We start from the raw sequence: 15,313 nt of genomic DNA, 5'->3' as shown, positions 1-15,313 counted from the left end.
AAGCCCTAAAACAGTTGTCATTTCTCATTCTCCTGCTTTCTGTAATATGGGTTAAAAAAAAGTATGGAAATCAATTTTTTTAATAAAACTATTTGTTTTATCCACTGTGAAAGTCTTGTCAAAAGTATCAAATGTATTTAGTCATTTGCAGTAAGTAATAATTGACACAACTTACATCAAACTGGTGAAAAAATGAAAGTGAAATTTAATTTACCTACATCAGGATAAACTTTATGTTATCAATAGCCTCCTCTTTTCAAAGGGACTCAAGGTTACTGGAGCATGAGTAATAATTATGAAATTAGGGAGCAGGCACCAGTTTAAGGTAAAGATCTGAACAAATATATATGAAAGGTGCCAGACAAAGCAGGAAATAACAATACAGGAAAAAAAACATCCCAAAAAATCAGTCTGCCTCGACTGGGGACCGAACATCAGACCTGATTACCTCCTGAAATGATTATTTTGAATTTGTAAAATTAATTTTGTGTTCATTTATCTTGTTATTTTTTTTTTTTTTGTTATTAAAAGTAGAAAGAGTAAAGGATGAAGCTAAAAAATGAATAATTAATTAAATGTCAACCAAAAGACATGAATGAATGTAACAGCTTCATTTAAAAAAAAAACAAATACCACAGAACATTTCCAGCTCAAAACCCTTCATCAGCCTTCACATACAATACATTACTTAAAAACCAGATAGATGGCGATATTTCTCTATCTGGTTTATTTATTGTTTTTGTTGTTGGCTGAAGAAGGGTTTTGAGCCCGAAGCGTTCTGTGGTTGTTATTTTCTTTATTATTTTTACAGTCCTTCTAGTAGCTAAGTATCACTTCAAGCAAGGGACAGGGTGTTGAAAATTTTGAAAAACGTTTGTGCTAAATTACAATGAAACAATGTATCAAAATACAGTTGTGAGCTGCATTTTCTAAATACAAATAACAGTTTGTGTGAGTCGAAAGAAATAACAAAATGCACCTCCCATGTGGGCAGGATGCTACTTGCTATGTCGTTTATCCCCCTATATATGTTTTCCAAGTTGGTCTCTGTCTTTGTCTTGGTTTTGTCCTGGCCTTTGTCGGAGTCCTTAGCTGAGAGGGAAACACTCAAATGTTTAGTATTAGTTTTGAGATGATATTTTTTTCCTTGTAAATCATCTTTCTGTTATATATTGTTAGTTATGTTTTCTGTCTTGGATATATTCTGTAAGCATTTGAGTCAAATCCACTTTGTGGGATCCTGTGCTGGTGTCTGGATGAGACTTTTAGGTGATCTCAAACTAAGTACATTGATGGTATGCTCTTGGAATCTACATCTTTTCCCTGTGTGAACCATTCCCCTTTGTCTTACATTATCTCATGTCCTTTTAATTGTAATTATAGAATCTGATCGCTATCAATATCATATTGTGTTGGGGTTTGTTTTTTTTAATGAGCTGAAACAGTATCTTCTCTGTTCATTTTCTTTTGTATCGACTTTTTAATGTTTTCAGAATCAAAATGCTGCATCGTCATCACCAAGCAAGCCCAGGACTGCTTTTAATTCAGATAACCCAGATTTTAATAAGAGGGCAGATTATCATGCAGAAATGGGCTTGCCAGAACTTCCAGAAACAATGCAGTATCGTCTGACGGGCAATGAGTGTCAAGAGGATGTGAAAGCAATGTTGCTCAAGGATGAAACATTTGCAAAACAATACAATATTGACCCTCATCACTTTCTGGACGATTCCCCCCCTCAACCACAGTCTAGACTGCAAAATGATGGTAAGTCTAACAATAATGATAAATCGATGTAACATATTTTGGGGTTGGGCAAGAGGGCAATACTGTTCAGTATATGTTTATATGTGTCCAAGCGGGCCTCTCCTCACTCGCGCGCTTCTTTGTCACAAAGCTAGTGTGTGGGGGAGTGTCCATCAAAGATGTTAAAACTTATTCAATTTCCAGACAGCCAGGTGACCGTCGTAACTATCGTGTCAACGGATGGGATTATGTTTTTTTTTCTCAACGGATAAGTGTCAACTTTATTGCCATCTACCAACGCGAAGGAAGAATAATTCGTTGTCCACAAATTTAAACCTGTGACTGCTCTCGTTATAAGGTGTGGAAAATACATCATCACACCAAGCGTCATCAACCTTTAGTTTGTTGTTTCAGAAAGGATAATTGTATCCCTATAGCACTCCAGAAGAATTTGCCTTTTTAGTAGACAATGATGATTCTAGACAAAACTGGGAGGTAGTTGCCATCTTTGCAACACAATAACACAAAAATGATAAAATTTTATCAAGTGTCACACAAAGTTATGTGGACTGCTGGTGGGCTACTGTTAGGGTTTTCTATCCACTATCTCTTGTCTGTTTTTATTGCCTTTCTATTTATAACCTGGAATTAAACGTCTTAGTTTACTTCATACCTCTCTGGGGTCCTTTTCTGTGAGGGAATCAGTCAATTGTTAATGTGAGGGGGTTAGTATTATTATTAGAGAGGTGATAAATTCTTTTTTTTCCTGTAATTATCTCTTATTACAAATCATTTGAGTGTCTCTATTTTTCTAGAGATCCCATACTAATGTCTTAGTGAGACTTTAGGACTGAATTAAGTTGGGCACAGATTGGTAAATTGCTGCCAATCTACTTTTCTAAATTATTCTCCTTTATTTAATATTCATGCTAGGTCCTGTGACTCCGGAAGGTCCCAGGCATTGAACTCTAAATCTTTCAAATGTCCTTTTGTGAAGTGTATCATCTTGCCATCATCTTGATTTTTCTAAGCACAGAAATGAATTAAATTCTGTCACAAGCTCCTTTTAAGATTAAACCCTTTAAACTATAACTAAAACTTACACTTTACTTGTAACTTATTTATTTAGGAACTTGGTGTCGGAGACATTTTTTTTTAACAATATAAATCTGAAGACTTTCTGCTGAGTTGTTTTACTACTGAGACATTTAGATGGGCGATATATTAATAGAAAAAACAAATAAACATAAGTGAAGCTGAAAGTTGTTTTAAAAAATGACAGATTCTGTTATAGTTTTATTTTTTTATTTTTTTTTGTTGTTGTTGTTGTTGGTGTTGAGCTTTGGCTTGTATGCGAAATCCTCATTTAAAAAAAAGAAATTTCAAGTTTTATATTGTTGAATCCTGTTATTGTTATCACAGGTTGGCCAATCTGTTTTTACTTCTGCTTTTTTTTTTTTTCGTTTTAACCATTTCAGTTTTATTTATTATTAACAATTCTGTGTTAAATATCCTCAACCTTGTTGAATTTTCTTTTATTTAAAACATGTTTGAACAGTAATTGTGTCATTAAAAAAAAAAATTCTTCTTCCCCAGGTCAAGGAAATGCGGTGAGCCATTTATTTTCTTCAGTTATTTCACCTTTTTATTGTTGTTATTATTATTATTAATTCTGAAATAAAAATAATAAAAATAAAATATGATTAACATTCTCATGTTAAGGGTTTCATGTTACATCATTTTCCATCTCTCTTTGTTAACTTATAGTACAAATCACCTTTCAACCTTTTTTTTAATACTAGTAACCTTTTTTACATTTAGTCACTGGGTGTAATATAATCAGGTACTCATTCCAACACGTCGAATACAGTGTCTCACAAAATGTCTTCATCATCATCATCATCATCACTGCCTTTTTCACCCTGGGTCAGGGTATAGGCCACAGACAAACAGTTTCCATCCTTCTCTATCCTGAGCCAACTTTTTTTATCTCATTCCAGGTCTTACCACTTCTCTGTATATCAGCTTCTTTAATTCTTCTCCATGTTCCTCGTGGCCTTCCCCTTGATCTTCTGCCCTGAGGGTGCCAGTCCAATACTTTCTTTGTTATAGTGGAGTCATTCTTTCTAAGCGTGTGTCAAGTCCACCTCCATCGTCTTCTTCCTATTTCCTCTCCCACTGGTTTCTGCTGTGTTCTTTTCCATACTTCTTCATTTTTTATTCTATCCATCCATTTTATTCTGAGTAGCTTACGCTACCCACAGAAATATTTGCTTAGGCAGGCTGTCCTTTAGAAAGAAGTTGCCTGAAGTAATCTGGTCCATTTAGTTTAGGATAAACTATGGCACAATTGGCTCATTACGTCAGACTGGTATTATTTGGGATAAAGCAGATAATCAGAATTACTATTTTGTATTTTGTTTATTTGTTTTGTTTTGTTTTTTGTTTTTTTGTTTTTTGTTTTCTTTGTTTTTTTTTGGTTTTTTTTTCGTATGTTTGTTTTTTTTCGTTTTGTTTTGGTTTTTTTTTTGTTTTTTTTTTTTTTTTTTTTGTTTTTTTTTTGGGGGGGGGGGGGGGATTGTTCAGTTTTAATTCATTCTCTTCTTTAAAAGCATATTTGGTTTTATTCAATTTTCGTAATTTTGATTTAAAATCCACTTTTGGCAACAGGCTCATTCTCCATCGTAGTACCAGATATCTTGTGCCCTCTTCTGTGTGATTCTTTTATTTGTCTTGAATTGAACCATAATTTGATTTTGTTGAGGCCCTAGTCAGAATCACCAAATGTGAGCCACTGCCTCAAAACGATATTCATTATATCACGATAAACCAGATACCAAAGGGTGATTTTAATAAAGTAGATAATCAGAGATATAATATTAATAATAATAATAATAATAATAATAATAATAAGAATAATAATAATAATAATAATAATAATAATAATAATAATGTGAAAACTTAAATAGCGCTGTAACTCCGAGACATCAGACTCTACTTAAATTGCACATATGAATTTGTAGTTTTCTTCAAGTTAAGAAAGTCTCTTTTTAATTTGGGGGGGGGGGGGGGGGGGGGGGGGGGGGTGAGTTAGAGTTATGATTTTTTATTGCTTTATTGGGTTTTGTTTTGTTTTTTTTTGTTTGTGTTTTGGGGGGTTTTTTCGTTTGTTTTTTTTTAGTGTATCACGTTTAATGGGAACCTTGCAGTTGTATCAAAATATTTTTTTGGGTACTCTCAGATATCACCATTGTTTTCACATACATAAGTGATTTTTGTTGATTTTAATGATATATTAAATATGAGATATATATTAGTATTAGATCATAATTTTAGCTTTTACAATAGTATGTAAAATCATTCAATACTATGCACTGTATCGATACATTTTTGCTGATCTGCCTGATAGTAGTATGTGAAACCTGTCGCTTTCAATAAGGTGTGAAATCAACGACAATATAGTGATAGATTGCGCCTGGGATACTTCTGTGTTTTTGGGGGGTTTTCTGAAGTACTCTTCATAACTTTTTGTAAATGTGCAAGCTCTGGATTCAATTATTGTGACTATCACATCATTTTCCTTTTTCCTGGCTCTGCCATGTAACAAATCAATATACTCCTCATCATGGAATTTGATTGATAAAAGAATGGAGAAGAAAGAGTAATTTGATATTTTGAAATATGAATTGTGAGAAAGTATTTTGTATGATATAGAGCTACTTAGAACTGTCATGTTCAGTGTTATTATAATTCTGATTACAGTCACCATGTCGGGCTGGTAGATCTTCCTCTTTTTCACAATTTGCAATTATCATTACTGCAATGAGTCTGCTTGTGATTATTTGTTGGGTTTTTTTTTCTGAGCATTTCATTGATTTGATATAATCCATTGATTATCAGGGGTTTTCTTTTTTTCCGGCTAAAGTCAGAAAACCGGCGATTTGAAATTTTCCAGCTGACCTTGTTCCGTATTGGTAAGTTAATTTTTAAAAAGATGAAAGCACTGGTTGTTTAAAGGCAACAATTAAAGCGAAGCTAGAATGATATCTATACTTTTCTATGATTTAAGGGTGATACCATTTGAGGAAGAGATGGTGTGCATGAAGTATTTTCATATGAAAAATAATGTCAGGCTTTTTGTTATTTTAGCAATTATGAATTGCTTTCAAAACACTTTTTAACATTTTTTTACAGGCCTACAACATGAACACCCACCCTAGAGGCATTGCCTTCATTATTAACAATGAAAATTTCAAGCGGTTTAAGAAGAGAGAAGGCACAGAGGTTGACAGAGACAATTTAGCCACCATGTTCCATGATTTAGGTTGGCTAGTCACCTCAAAGAAAGACTTGACTGCAAAGGTATAGTTTGGTTTTCACTGTATTCGCTTTACATTGGCAGAAATCTTATCACAATAAACACTTTTTAGCCACTAAAACAGCCAGAAACCATGAAAGCTGCAAGGTCATGTTCATTCAAGCCATTAAGAAAAAAGACTAAATTTGCTTTTTATACAAATGAAAGTAGCAGGAAAAGAGTGAGAATTTGATATGAGCATAAAGTTTCATTTTACTACTTTTCGATGTCGCCATAAAAGATTATTCTAAGTAGTTACTAAGTTGATCTCTTGGGGATAAAGCGATGCCACCAAAGCATGGGGTCAATTCTGGTATCAAAGTGGCCAATTGTCCTGATAAAATCGGGACTGTCCTGATTTAGCAATCTGGAAAAAAGAAATAGGATTGTTTACATATATGGAAATGATCCTTGCATGTCCCAGGAGTATGAGTTTTTGACTATCAAATTAAAAAAAGGTACAGAAAAAGCTCTAAATCTATATTATATTATATAATAGTCCAAACATGCTGCTGTTTTGGGTCATGACAGCATTGTGTCCCATTTTAGGTCTTTGAAAACTTGGTTGCTATGTGGTAGATAGAAGGCACTACCAGCTTTGATGTTGAGATCTGGCTGAGAGGTTAGGGAATGCTGTCAGCATATAAATATCAGCTCTGAAAGTTTGAAGTGATCTTGATTCCGGTCAAATATGAGCATTGAAATTTTTTACTTACAATCATCATCATCATCAGCCCTCTCTTGTCACCATCGCACTGGATATGACAGGAGGGCTGATGTTGAATACAGAATGTCAATAGCACAAACAACATTCAACAATGGTTGCGAGGCATGGCGACTTACAGAGGGTGTAATTAAAACTGAATGGCTTCAACAGCAGATGCCTTTCCATCATTACGGGAAAGGACTACAGAGAAACAGTAAAATGCCCCGAATTCGACCTGGTAGCTACAGTGATGAAACGCATTGCTCCACTTTGCGGGGCATACCTTCCGCATGAACGCAGACCGCCTCCTGCGTCGAACTTTTATTACCTGCTTGAAGAGTTCGACAACTAGACCAGCAGGCACTCTACTACATGGCCTGGATTCTATGCTCATTGACGAAGTTGTGACTCTAGCAAGGAACAGACATGCTTGGTCCCGATATGTGGATTCCCTGTGACCGTGACACTTTTATTCTGATGTAGCATAGCACCTTAAAGGTGCCGTACTAATGTACAATGCAGCTCATACATACATCATCATCATCATCATCACCATATGCTGTTATTCCAAGAATTTCAAATTCAAGGCCCTTACTCTCCTATGAAATTAAACTTGAACACATGTCTTACCCAGCATTGGGTGATTCTTGTCATTTTTCAATGTAGTAGATTCACCAGGATCAAAAAAAAAAAGAAAGAAAGAAAAATAAACAGACACAAAACCCTGAAAAAAACAAGTGGCAGTCTTGTTTATCTCAATACTTGCTTTTAGGGAATAATTATATGAAACTGAAGACCAAAAAGTCATCTTTGAGTGAGATAGTTATGGTGCCTAAGTTGTTTTATTTTATTTGTTGATTAGCTTCTTTCCTTTCTCATAACGACTGCAATCTTACTTGCGCAATATATTATTACACTTAAATGCCGCATTCATTTGAGAAAATAAAGCTAAATAAGCATCTTGTATTTCATATCTATGATCTGCAGAGATATTCCTTTGAAAACTTTCTAATTAAGCAGGTTTCCAACAAATTTGTCTGTGGTGTCTCTCCCAATAGCAGCTCCCTGGTTTGCGAATGATGTGCTGCATTGTCAGGGGAAGAAAAACTAAACCCTATTAAGGATCCAGGAAAAGGAAATGCCTTTAAAAATTGCATGGTACAGGCATAAATTATTCAATGCATGATTTTTTTAATGGAAATTGTTTTTGTTTCTTCAGTAGAACAATTTTTAGATTATTATGTCTTTCAAGATCACTGGTATTGTATAAGATACAGTGATAAAATTTGTAAAATATGTTTTGTGGAATTACTTTTTATTAATTTTTCTTTGGGTTTATTAAATCCAGAAAATGGATGAATATCTCAAAAAACTTGCCAAAGATGTACGACTAGCCTCAGTGTCAGCTGTGGCAGTAGCCATTCTCACCCATGGTTTGGACAACGACATCCTCTTTGGCACAGATGGTTCTCTCGACAATAGACAGGCTGTCCCAGGCACCTTCATCAACCGTTTTCAATTGATGCAAAATTTCACCCGCACTAATTGCAAAGTTATGGAAGGCAAACCAAAGTTGTTTATTTTACAAGCCTGCAGGGGAAGTAAGTTAAATACTTTAAAAATTGTAAAATAGTTCTTCTTAACTCCTGTTACTTGACCTCTTCAGAAAGATATGATCAAGACTGGTAGGACTAATGACTTCAGGTGATGGGCAAGTTTTTTTTTGCAAAAAATGTAACACCTTTTTGAGTAGGCCTAAAAGCTAAATTCTAAAAGTGAAAAATATAATTGTCAGGTATTTGAAAGTCACATTGCTGAAATCAGCTTGAAAAAAAGAAGAACATTGGTCTTTTTCAGAAAAATTGGTTGAAGTGTTTCACAAAAAAATTGATTTTAAAAATTGCTTTTGTTTATTTTAGCTTTTTTATTTATCGGCTGATTTTCTTAATTTTTATATCTCAATGCGACGAGATCGGTGATATAACTTTGTTTGTTTCAAATGTAACTAGAACATACTTATTTTTTTACCTATCAGCCATGCCTGGCTAATGTATTCATCAAGGTGACAATTGTGACGCAACTATGAGATGTCTGTCTTCTAAAGCTTCAACAATGACTCAAAGCATGAGTTGACAGCTGTTGACACATGAGCTGTCCGATCGACCAATCGTTGAATGGTCAGGATTCTCAATAGCCATTCATTTGTCATTCTTCGATAAAAAAAAAACTCAAGAACTCTTCTTCTTCATGGTCGTTCTAGTAGCCCCTTTAATAGAGGATCCAGACTACAGTTCACATTTATGAATTCACGACTCACACACAAACACACTTACATATTACAGGGCTGAGAATCTTCCATCTAAAGGCGGATTTCTGCCTAAATGGTGGTATATCTCCGCCCAACCCTATCACATTTCCTCCTTTTTCAAATTAAAAAAAAAATTAATAAAAGCAGTCACCACGACCACATCATCAACATCCCTACCACCACTACTTTTACAACCACCACATCATCATTCCTATCACAATCACCACTACTAACACAACCACCTCCACGTCATCATCATCCCTACATCCACCACCAAATTATCATCCCAACCACCACCACTGCTACAACTACCACCATATAACTAACCCTACTACCACCATCACTGCTTCTACAACCATGACCACATCATCATCCTTACCACACCACAACTATATCAACCACTACATCATCATTCCCTATCCAGACTGCTTTTAAATTACCACCACATTATCATCCCTGCCACCATTACTACTACAACCACCACCTCCCTACCACTACTACTACAACTACCTGCATTATCATCTGTAGCACCACTACTACTACAACCAACACCACTTCATTATCCCTATCAATACTACTACAACTATCACCTCATCATCGTCCTTACCACAACTACTACAACCACCACATCATCATCATCCCTACCAACACTACTGTCAGGGCTGAGAATCTTCCGCCTAAAGGCGGATTTCCGCCTAAATGGTAGTTTATCTCCGCCCATCCCATCACATTTCCTCCTTTTTCAAATTTGCCGTGTCAAACATTTTCCTAAAAACCTCAAAATCACCATTATGTCTTATGTCATATTTTGACACCTGTGCTCAGTCTCGTGAAATTTGGTGACAGTCTCGTTTTTATGACGTTGGGACAGACAGAATGGCACCAGATGTCACAATTGACACAGAAGACCAGTGGTGTTCTTGATGGTTGAGGTTGAAGGGGAGGGACAAATGGGTCTGGATTTTTTTCTGTTGTAGGTACCTATTGCCTTTTTAATCCCTCTCTCTCTCTCACTCTCTCTCTCTCTCTCTCTCTCTCTCTCTCTCTCTCTCTCTCTCTCTCTCTCCTCTCTCTCTCTTTCTCTCCCCTCTCTCTCTCTCTCTCTCTCTCTCTCTCTCTCTCTCTCTCTCTCTCTCTCTCTCTTCTCTCCTCTCTCTCTTCTCTCTCTCTCTCTCTCTCTCTCTCCTCTTTCCCTTTGCCTTTTTTTCTATTTCCTCTTTTCTTCTACTTTTTTTTTTTGGATATAGAATTCAAAAGGTCAATACATAAGTTATTCTGGTAGAGAAGTCTCCCCCCCCCTCTCTCTCTCTCTCTCTCTCTCTCTCCTCTCTCTCTCTCTCTCTCTCTCTCTCCTCTCTCTCTCTCTCTCTCTTTCTTTCGCAACCATCCATTAAATCATCTGGTATATAGAGATAACATATTAGAATAAAGCAATGGTGATTGCTTAGTTTAATCTTTTTTCTTTTCACCTTTGGACTATGGCTTTAAATTTGAGAGATTCTTGGGTTGTATTTATAAGCTGAATAACCACTAGGTTTCGGTAACAACGTTATTGTAGCCTGCTTTATAAAGTAAAATTCAAAACAATACTTTCTGGCCTTTTATTTGAATAACATTGTAGGCCTTTAACATGTGGAAAGGACAATTCATTAAATGTTTACAAAAAGTAAATTTATGTCTAATGATAATAATGGATTTATACTAGTAATTAGTAATAGTAATATATTACATAATTACTAATACAAAACTATGTTCCTGTTATTTTTACACTTTGCCTGTGTTTGATCTATAGACGGAGACATTTTCCTCCTTTTTGACAAATTACTATTATCATCACTGAATAAAAAAAACACTCACCAAAACCACTACATCAACACCTCTATCACCACTATTATTACAATCACCACCACATCATCATCCCTACTACTACTACAAATAGCACCACATCATCCCTACCACCACTACTACTACAACTATCACCACATGATCAACCCTACTACCACTACTACAACCACCACCATATCATCATCCCCACCACCACTACTACTACAACCACCATCACATCATCTCTAAGACCACTACTACTACAATCACCACCACATCATCACCCCTACCACCACTACACCATCATCTCTAGCACCACTACCACAACTACCACCACATCATCATTCCTACTACAACCACCACCACATCATCAACCCTACTACCACTACTTCAACCACCACCACATCATCATCCCTACCACCAATATTACCACCACCATACACCATCATCCCTACCACCTCTACTACTACAACACCACCACACCATCATCCTTACCACCACTACTACAACCACCACCAACCCATCATCCCTACCACCACTACTACTACAACCACCACATCATCATCCCTACCACCACTACTACTACAACTACCACCACATCATCATTCCTACCACAGCTACTACAATCACCACCACACAATCATCCATACGACCACTACTACTACATCATCACCACATCATCCCTACCACCGTTATTACTACAACCACCACCACATCATCGTCCCTACTACAACCACCAAATGTTGTAATTACACTTTCAACTTTTGAAATTCCACGAGTCGTGTTAGAAATTGCTGGGAGACAAATTTTGGATCGCATCTCAGTAAATTTTAGTGAAATTCAAATTTATAGGTTATGGTCGCATGGATGGGTCATGATCTTCACGATGAAAAATTTCCTCCTTTTTTGTGACCAGTCATTCTCACCCCTGACTACTACAACCACTACCACATCATCTTCCCTACCACTACCACCACCACCAAACAATCACCTCTAAGGCCACTACTACTACAACCACCACCACATCATCCCTACCACACTACATCACATACCACCACTACATTCACTACCACATCATCATCACTACCACTACCACATCATCATCCCTACCACCGCTACTACTATAACCACCACCACATCATCATCCCCACCACCACATCATCATCCCCACCACCACTACATCCAAAACACGTCATCATCCCTACTACCACTACCACATCATTGTCCCTACCATTCCACTACTACAACCACCACCAAATCATCATCCCTACATCCACTACTACTACAACCACCACCACATCATCATCCCTACCACAACTACTACAACCACCACCACACCATCGTCCTTACTACAACTACTGCAACCACCTTCACCATTATTACAACCACCTACACATCATCATCTCTACCCCAACTAACTATACATCATCATCCCTACCACCACTACCACTACGACCTCCATATGTTGTATAACAATGACTATGAAAAATGTTTTTTTCTCTTTTTGAGGAAAATTTTTGTCTAAAATCAATGCCCTATCTCCACTGAGTAAAAATGTTTTTGAATTTTGAAAATCCATTCATAAATAAACAAGTTATGCAGTTTCAAAGGTGTCATTTATTTGGATGACCCGCAAAGAGGAAAAAAACGAGAAAATATGGGACCCTTTTTGGGCATTTTTTTTCGACCTTTGGTTGTATCTTGCGTAATAAGTGGATTAAAAGATTGAAACTTGAAGAGCAAATTAGGATGGTGTTTTGTAAAATACGGGAAAAGTACTCGTCATATTCATTTGAAATTTTACAACCAAAAAGAAGAAATGTTCATGTATTACCTTGTCAGCGACAAAACCTCCACGCCCGATAGTTTTAGAAATATTTTACTCCAAAGAGTAAAAATCTATTTTTAACGGTCTTCTGATAATCGCACGAGTTTTTTCGCTTGACATAATCTAAAATGACCTTTTTTCTGTGTGCCAACTTTCAGTCATATTCATCGATAAACAGCGTCGTAATTAATTTTTTAAAATAGCATATACGAAACGGCTTCGTCCCATATTTTGACGCGAATTCGGGCACTTCGTGAGCGAAAAAGAGGCCCAAAGATTTGTGCGGGATAGTCATTGCTATGTTGTAACTACACTTTCAACTTTTGAAATTCCAATCAAATGTGTGTCAGAAATTTCTGTGAGACACAATTTGAATTGCAACTAGTAAATTTTAATGAAATTCAAATTTATTGGTTAGGGCCGCATGGATTGGTCTTGATCTATGCACTGAATATTTCATCCTATTTTGTGACCAGTCATTCTCACCTTGATATTGATAATACACGCTGTGATCATTTCATTGTTTGATATTTTTTCCACGTTTCCAAGACCTTTTTAAAATTCTGTATTGTTTTTAGTTTCTATCAACTCCTGAGGGAGTTCATTCTATAAACGAATGGCAGATGGAAAGGAATAGTGTAGGCGGGTGTCTGTTCTTGATAGTTTTTTGTCATGTCCTCTTGTTAGTCTGTTCTTTGGTCTAATGTAGTTGGGGAGTTTATTGGTGGTGTTGCCTGTATTAATTCTTTGGAAGGTACATATCTTAATTCTATTATAATGGTGTTGCATTTTTTCTAGACATAATCTTTCTGTGAGTTTTGTTATGCTATTGTTATCTGAGTATTTATTTCTCCCTGCAGCTTTATTTTGTACCATTTTGATCTTGCTGATATCAGTTTTGATGTGGGGATCCCATACTATGCTTACACATTCGAGGATGGGCCTTAATATAGTTTGGTAGGAGAGTGTCTGAGTTTTGACAGGACAGTCATTCGGGTTTCGTGTTTTTAAAAAAACGCTTGTTTTGTTTGCCTTTGATGTTATATTTCTGATATGTGATTTCCATTATCTCACGAGAACACACAAACAAAAGTTTGAAATATGGTGATGAACGCAGACCTGCCAACTGGTACGATTTCGCGTATTTTAGTACGATCTTTGGACCCAAATACGTGGATACGATTCCAAAGGATAAAGTACGATTGTTTTGTTTTTTTTGTTTTTTTTTGGGGGGGGGAGTGGGTAATATTTTATTTTATTTTTCTCCAGCGTAATTGAGTTATAGGTTAGCCTACATTTGATGCAATGATACTTATATGTCATACATCAACTGCTGACAGTGTTTCTGAATGATGCATCATATTTTATACTATAATTATCATTTCAGGCAGTCATATAATGCCGATTTTTGCTACTATTTTTCTCTTTGGGGATTTGCATAGAATTATGCATGCAAGCTTATTTTATACTTTTTATGGCCTCGGGCCACATTTAAACTTGTGAAATAGAATATTTAAAGTGAAAATTGGATTAAACTAACATCTTTTACAATGAAGCCTTCATTTAAAAACTTGATTGTTTTTTTTTTCGTGTTCAAAATCATTTGTAATCAGGCCACTCAACGGTCTCGTGATAAAAACGATGGTAAATGTTTAGTTATTTTTTTAAACCCCCCAAAAATTTGTTACCTTGTTTGTGTGCTAAACTTTATTTTCAATGAAATATGAAGATATTTTGGATTTGTAACGGTTTATTTTGAATTTAAGTGGACTTTGCCTTTGCGGTTCCCATCAGGGAATGCTAAAAATAGATTTGGTAAAAACCTCTTTTTTTCTCTACTGATGATGAAAATTGCTTCTTTCTTTAACAATAACACATTTGAAGTCATTTTCAACAGAAAGAATCCTGATTTGGAACACAAAATAGCCTGTCACATTCTTTTTTAGGTAATTCAATACTGTGACAGAAATAGTAAATTGTCGTAACCAGGATTAAGTGATTTCGAACCAACATAAATTGTCTGTGCAAGTACCAAAAAAATAGCAAAACACATTTTCTTGCTTATGTAGATTCCTTGTAAGAATACAAACAAGAAAAAAAGTATCACATTGGAAAAATAATAGATATGACATGAGAAATAATGTTAAACTTTTTTTCTTCTATTTGGTTATGTTCTATAGGATCCGTCTTAAGGACATGTTTATTACAATGATGAAAATATTGATGAAGATGATGATTGTTACTCTAATGATAAAAATGCACAATAATTGTTAAACACTTTTTTCAATAATAATTAGGTCGTTACCATGAGCATTTGTTGTTTATGATATATATAATTGTATCTGCATTCTTTCATTGAATAAAACCTTCAGCGGAAGAAGACATCCTATTACCAAAGAAGGCCCCAATGCATGCTCCACCGAAAGACATTGATTCTGATGCTCCAACCCCAGATCTTTATCCAATGATTTCTTGCCCACGGGAGAATAAAAGAGATGCTCCTGATACGTCTGACATGTGTTTTCTGTTTTCTTCCTCTCCAGG

The 15,313-nt window shown here is 35.7% G+C and overlaps 1 protein-coding gene across 2 annotated transcripts in view; it reads left to right on the top strand.

Moving 5' to 3' along the window:
* The window catches only part of LOC144970945 (caspase-3-like), a 51,249-nt gene that overhangs the window by 22,807 nt on the left and 13,129 nt on the right, over positions 1 to 15,313 (top strand). For both annotated transcript variants that reach the window (XM_078911150.1, XM_078911151.1), the window contains exons 4-8: positions 1,494 to 1,767; positions 3,343 to 3,356; positions 5,941 to 6,108; positions 8,158 to 8,410; positions 15,142 to 15,312. In XM_078911150.1, coding sequence (XP_078767276.1) covers positions 1,494 to 1,767; positions 3,343 to 3,356; positions 5,941 to 6,108; positions 8,158 to 8,410; positions 15,142 to 15,312 — 880 coding nt within the window. The remainder of the gene's footprint in view (positions 1 to 1,493; positions 1,768 to 3,342; positions 3,357 to 5,940; positions 6,109 to 8,157; positions 8,411 to 15,141; position 15,313) is intronic.

The sequence above is a fragment of the Berghia stephanieae genome, chromosome 4 (assembly GCF_034508935.2).
Source record: "Berghia stephanieae isolate SIO BIC M18660-M18661 chromosome 4, UCSD_Bste_1.3, whole genome shotgun sequence".
NCBI lineage: Eukaryota > Metazoa > Mollusca > Gastropoda > Nudibranchia > Aeolidiidae > Berghia > Berghia stephanieae.
This window is presented reverse-complemented; position numbering and strand designations above follow the sequence as displayed.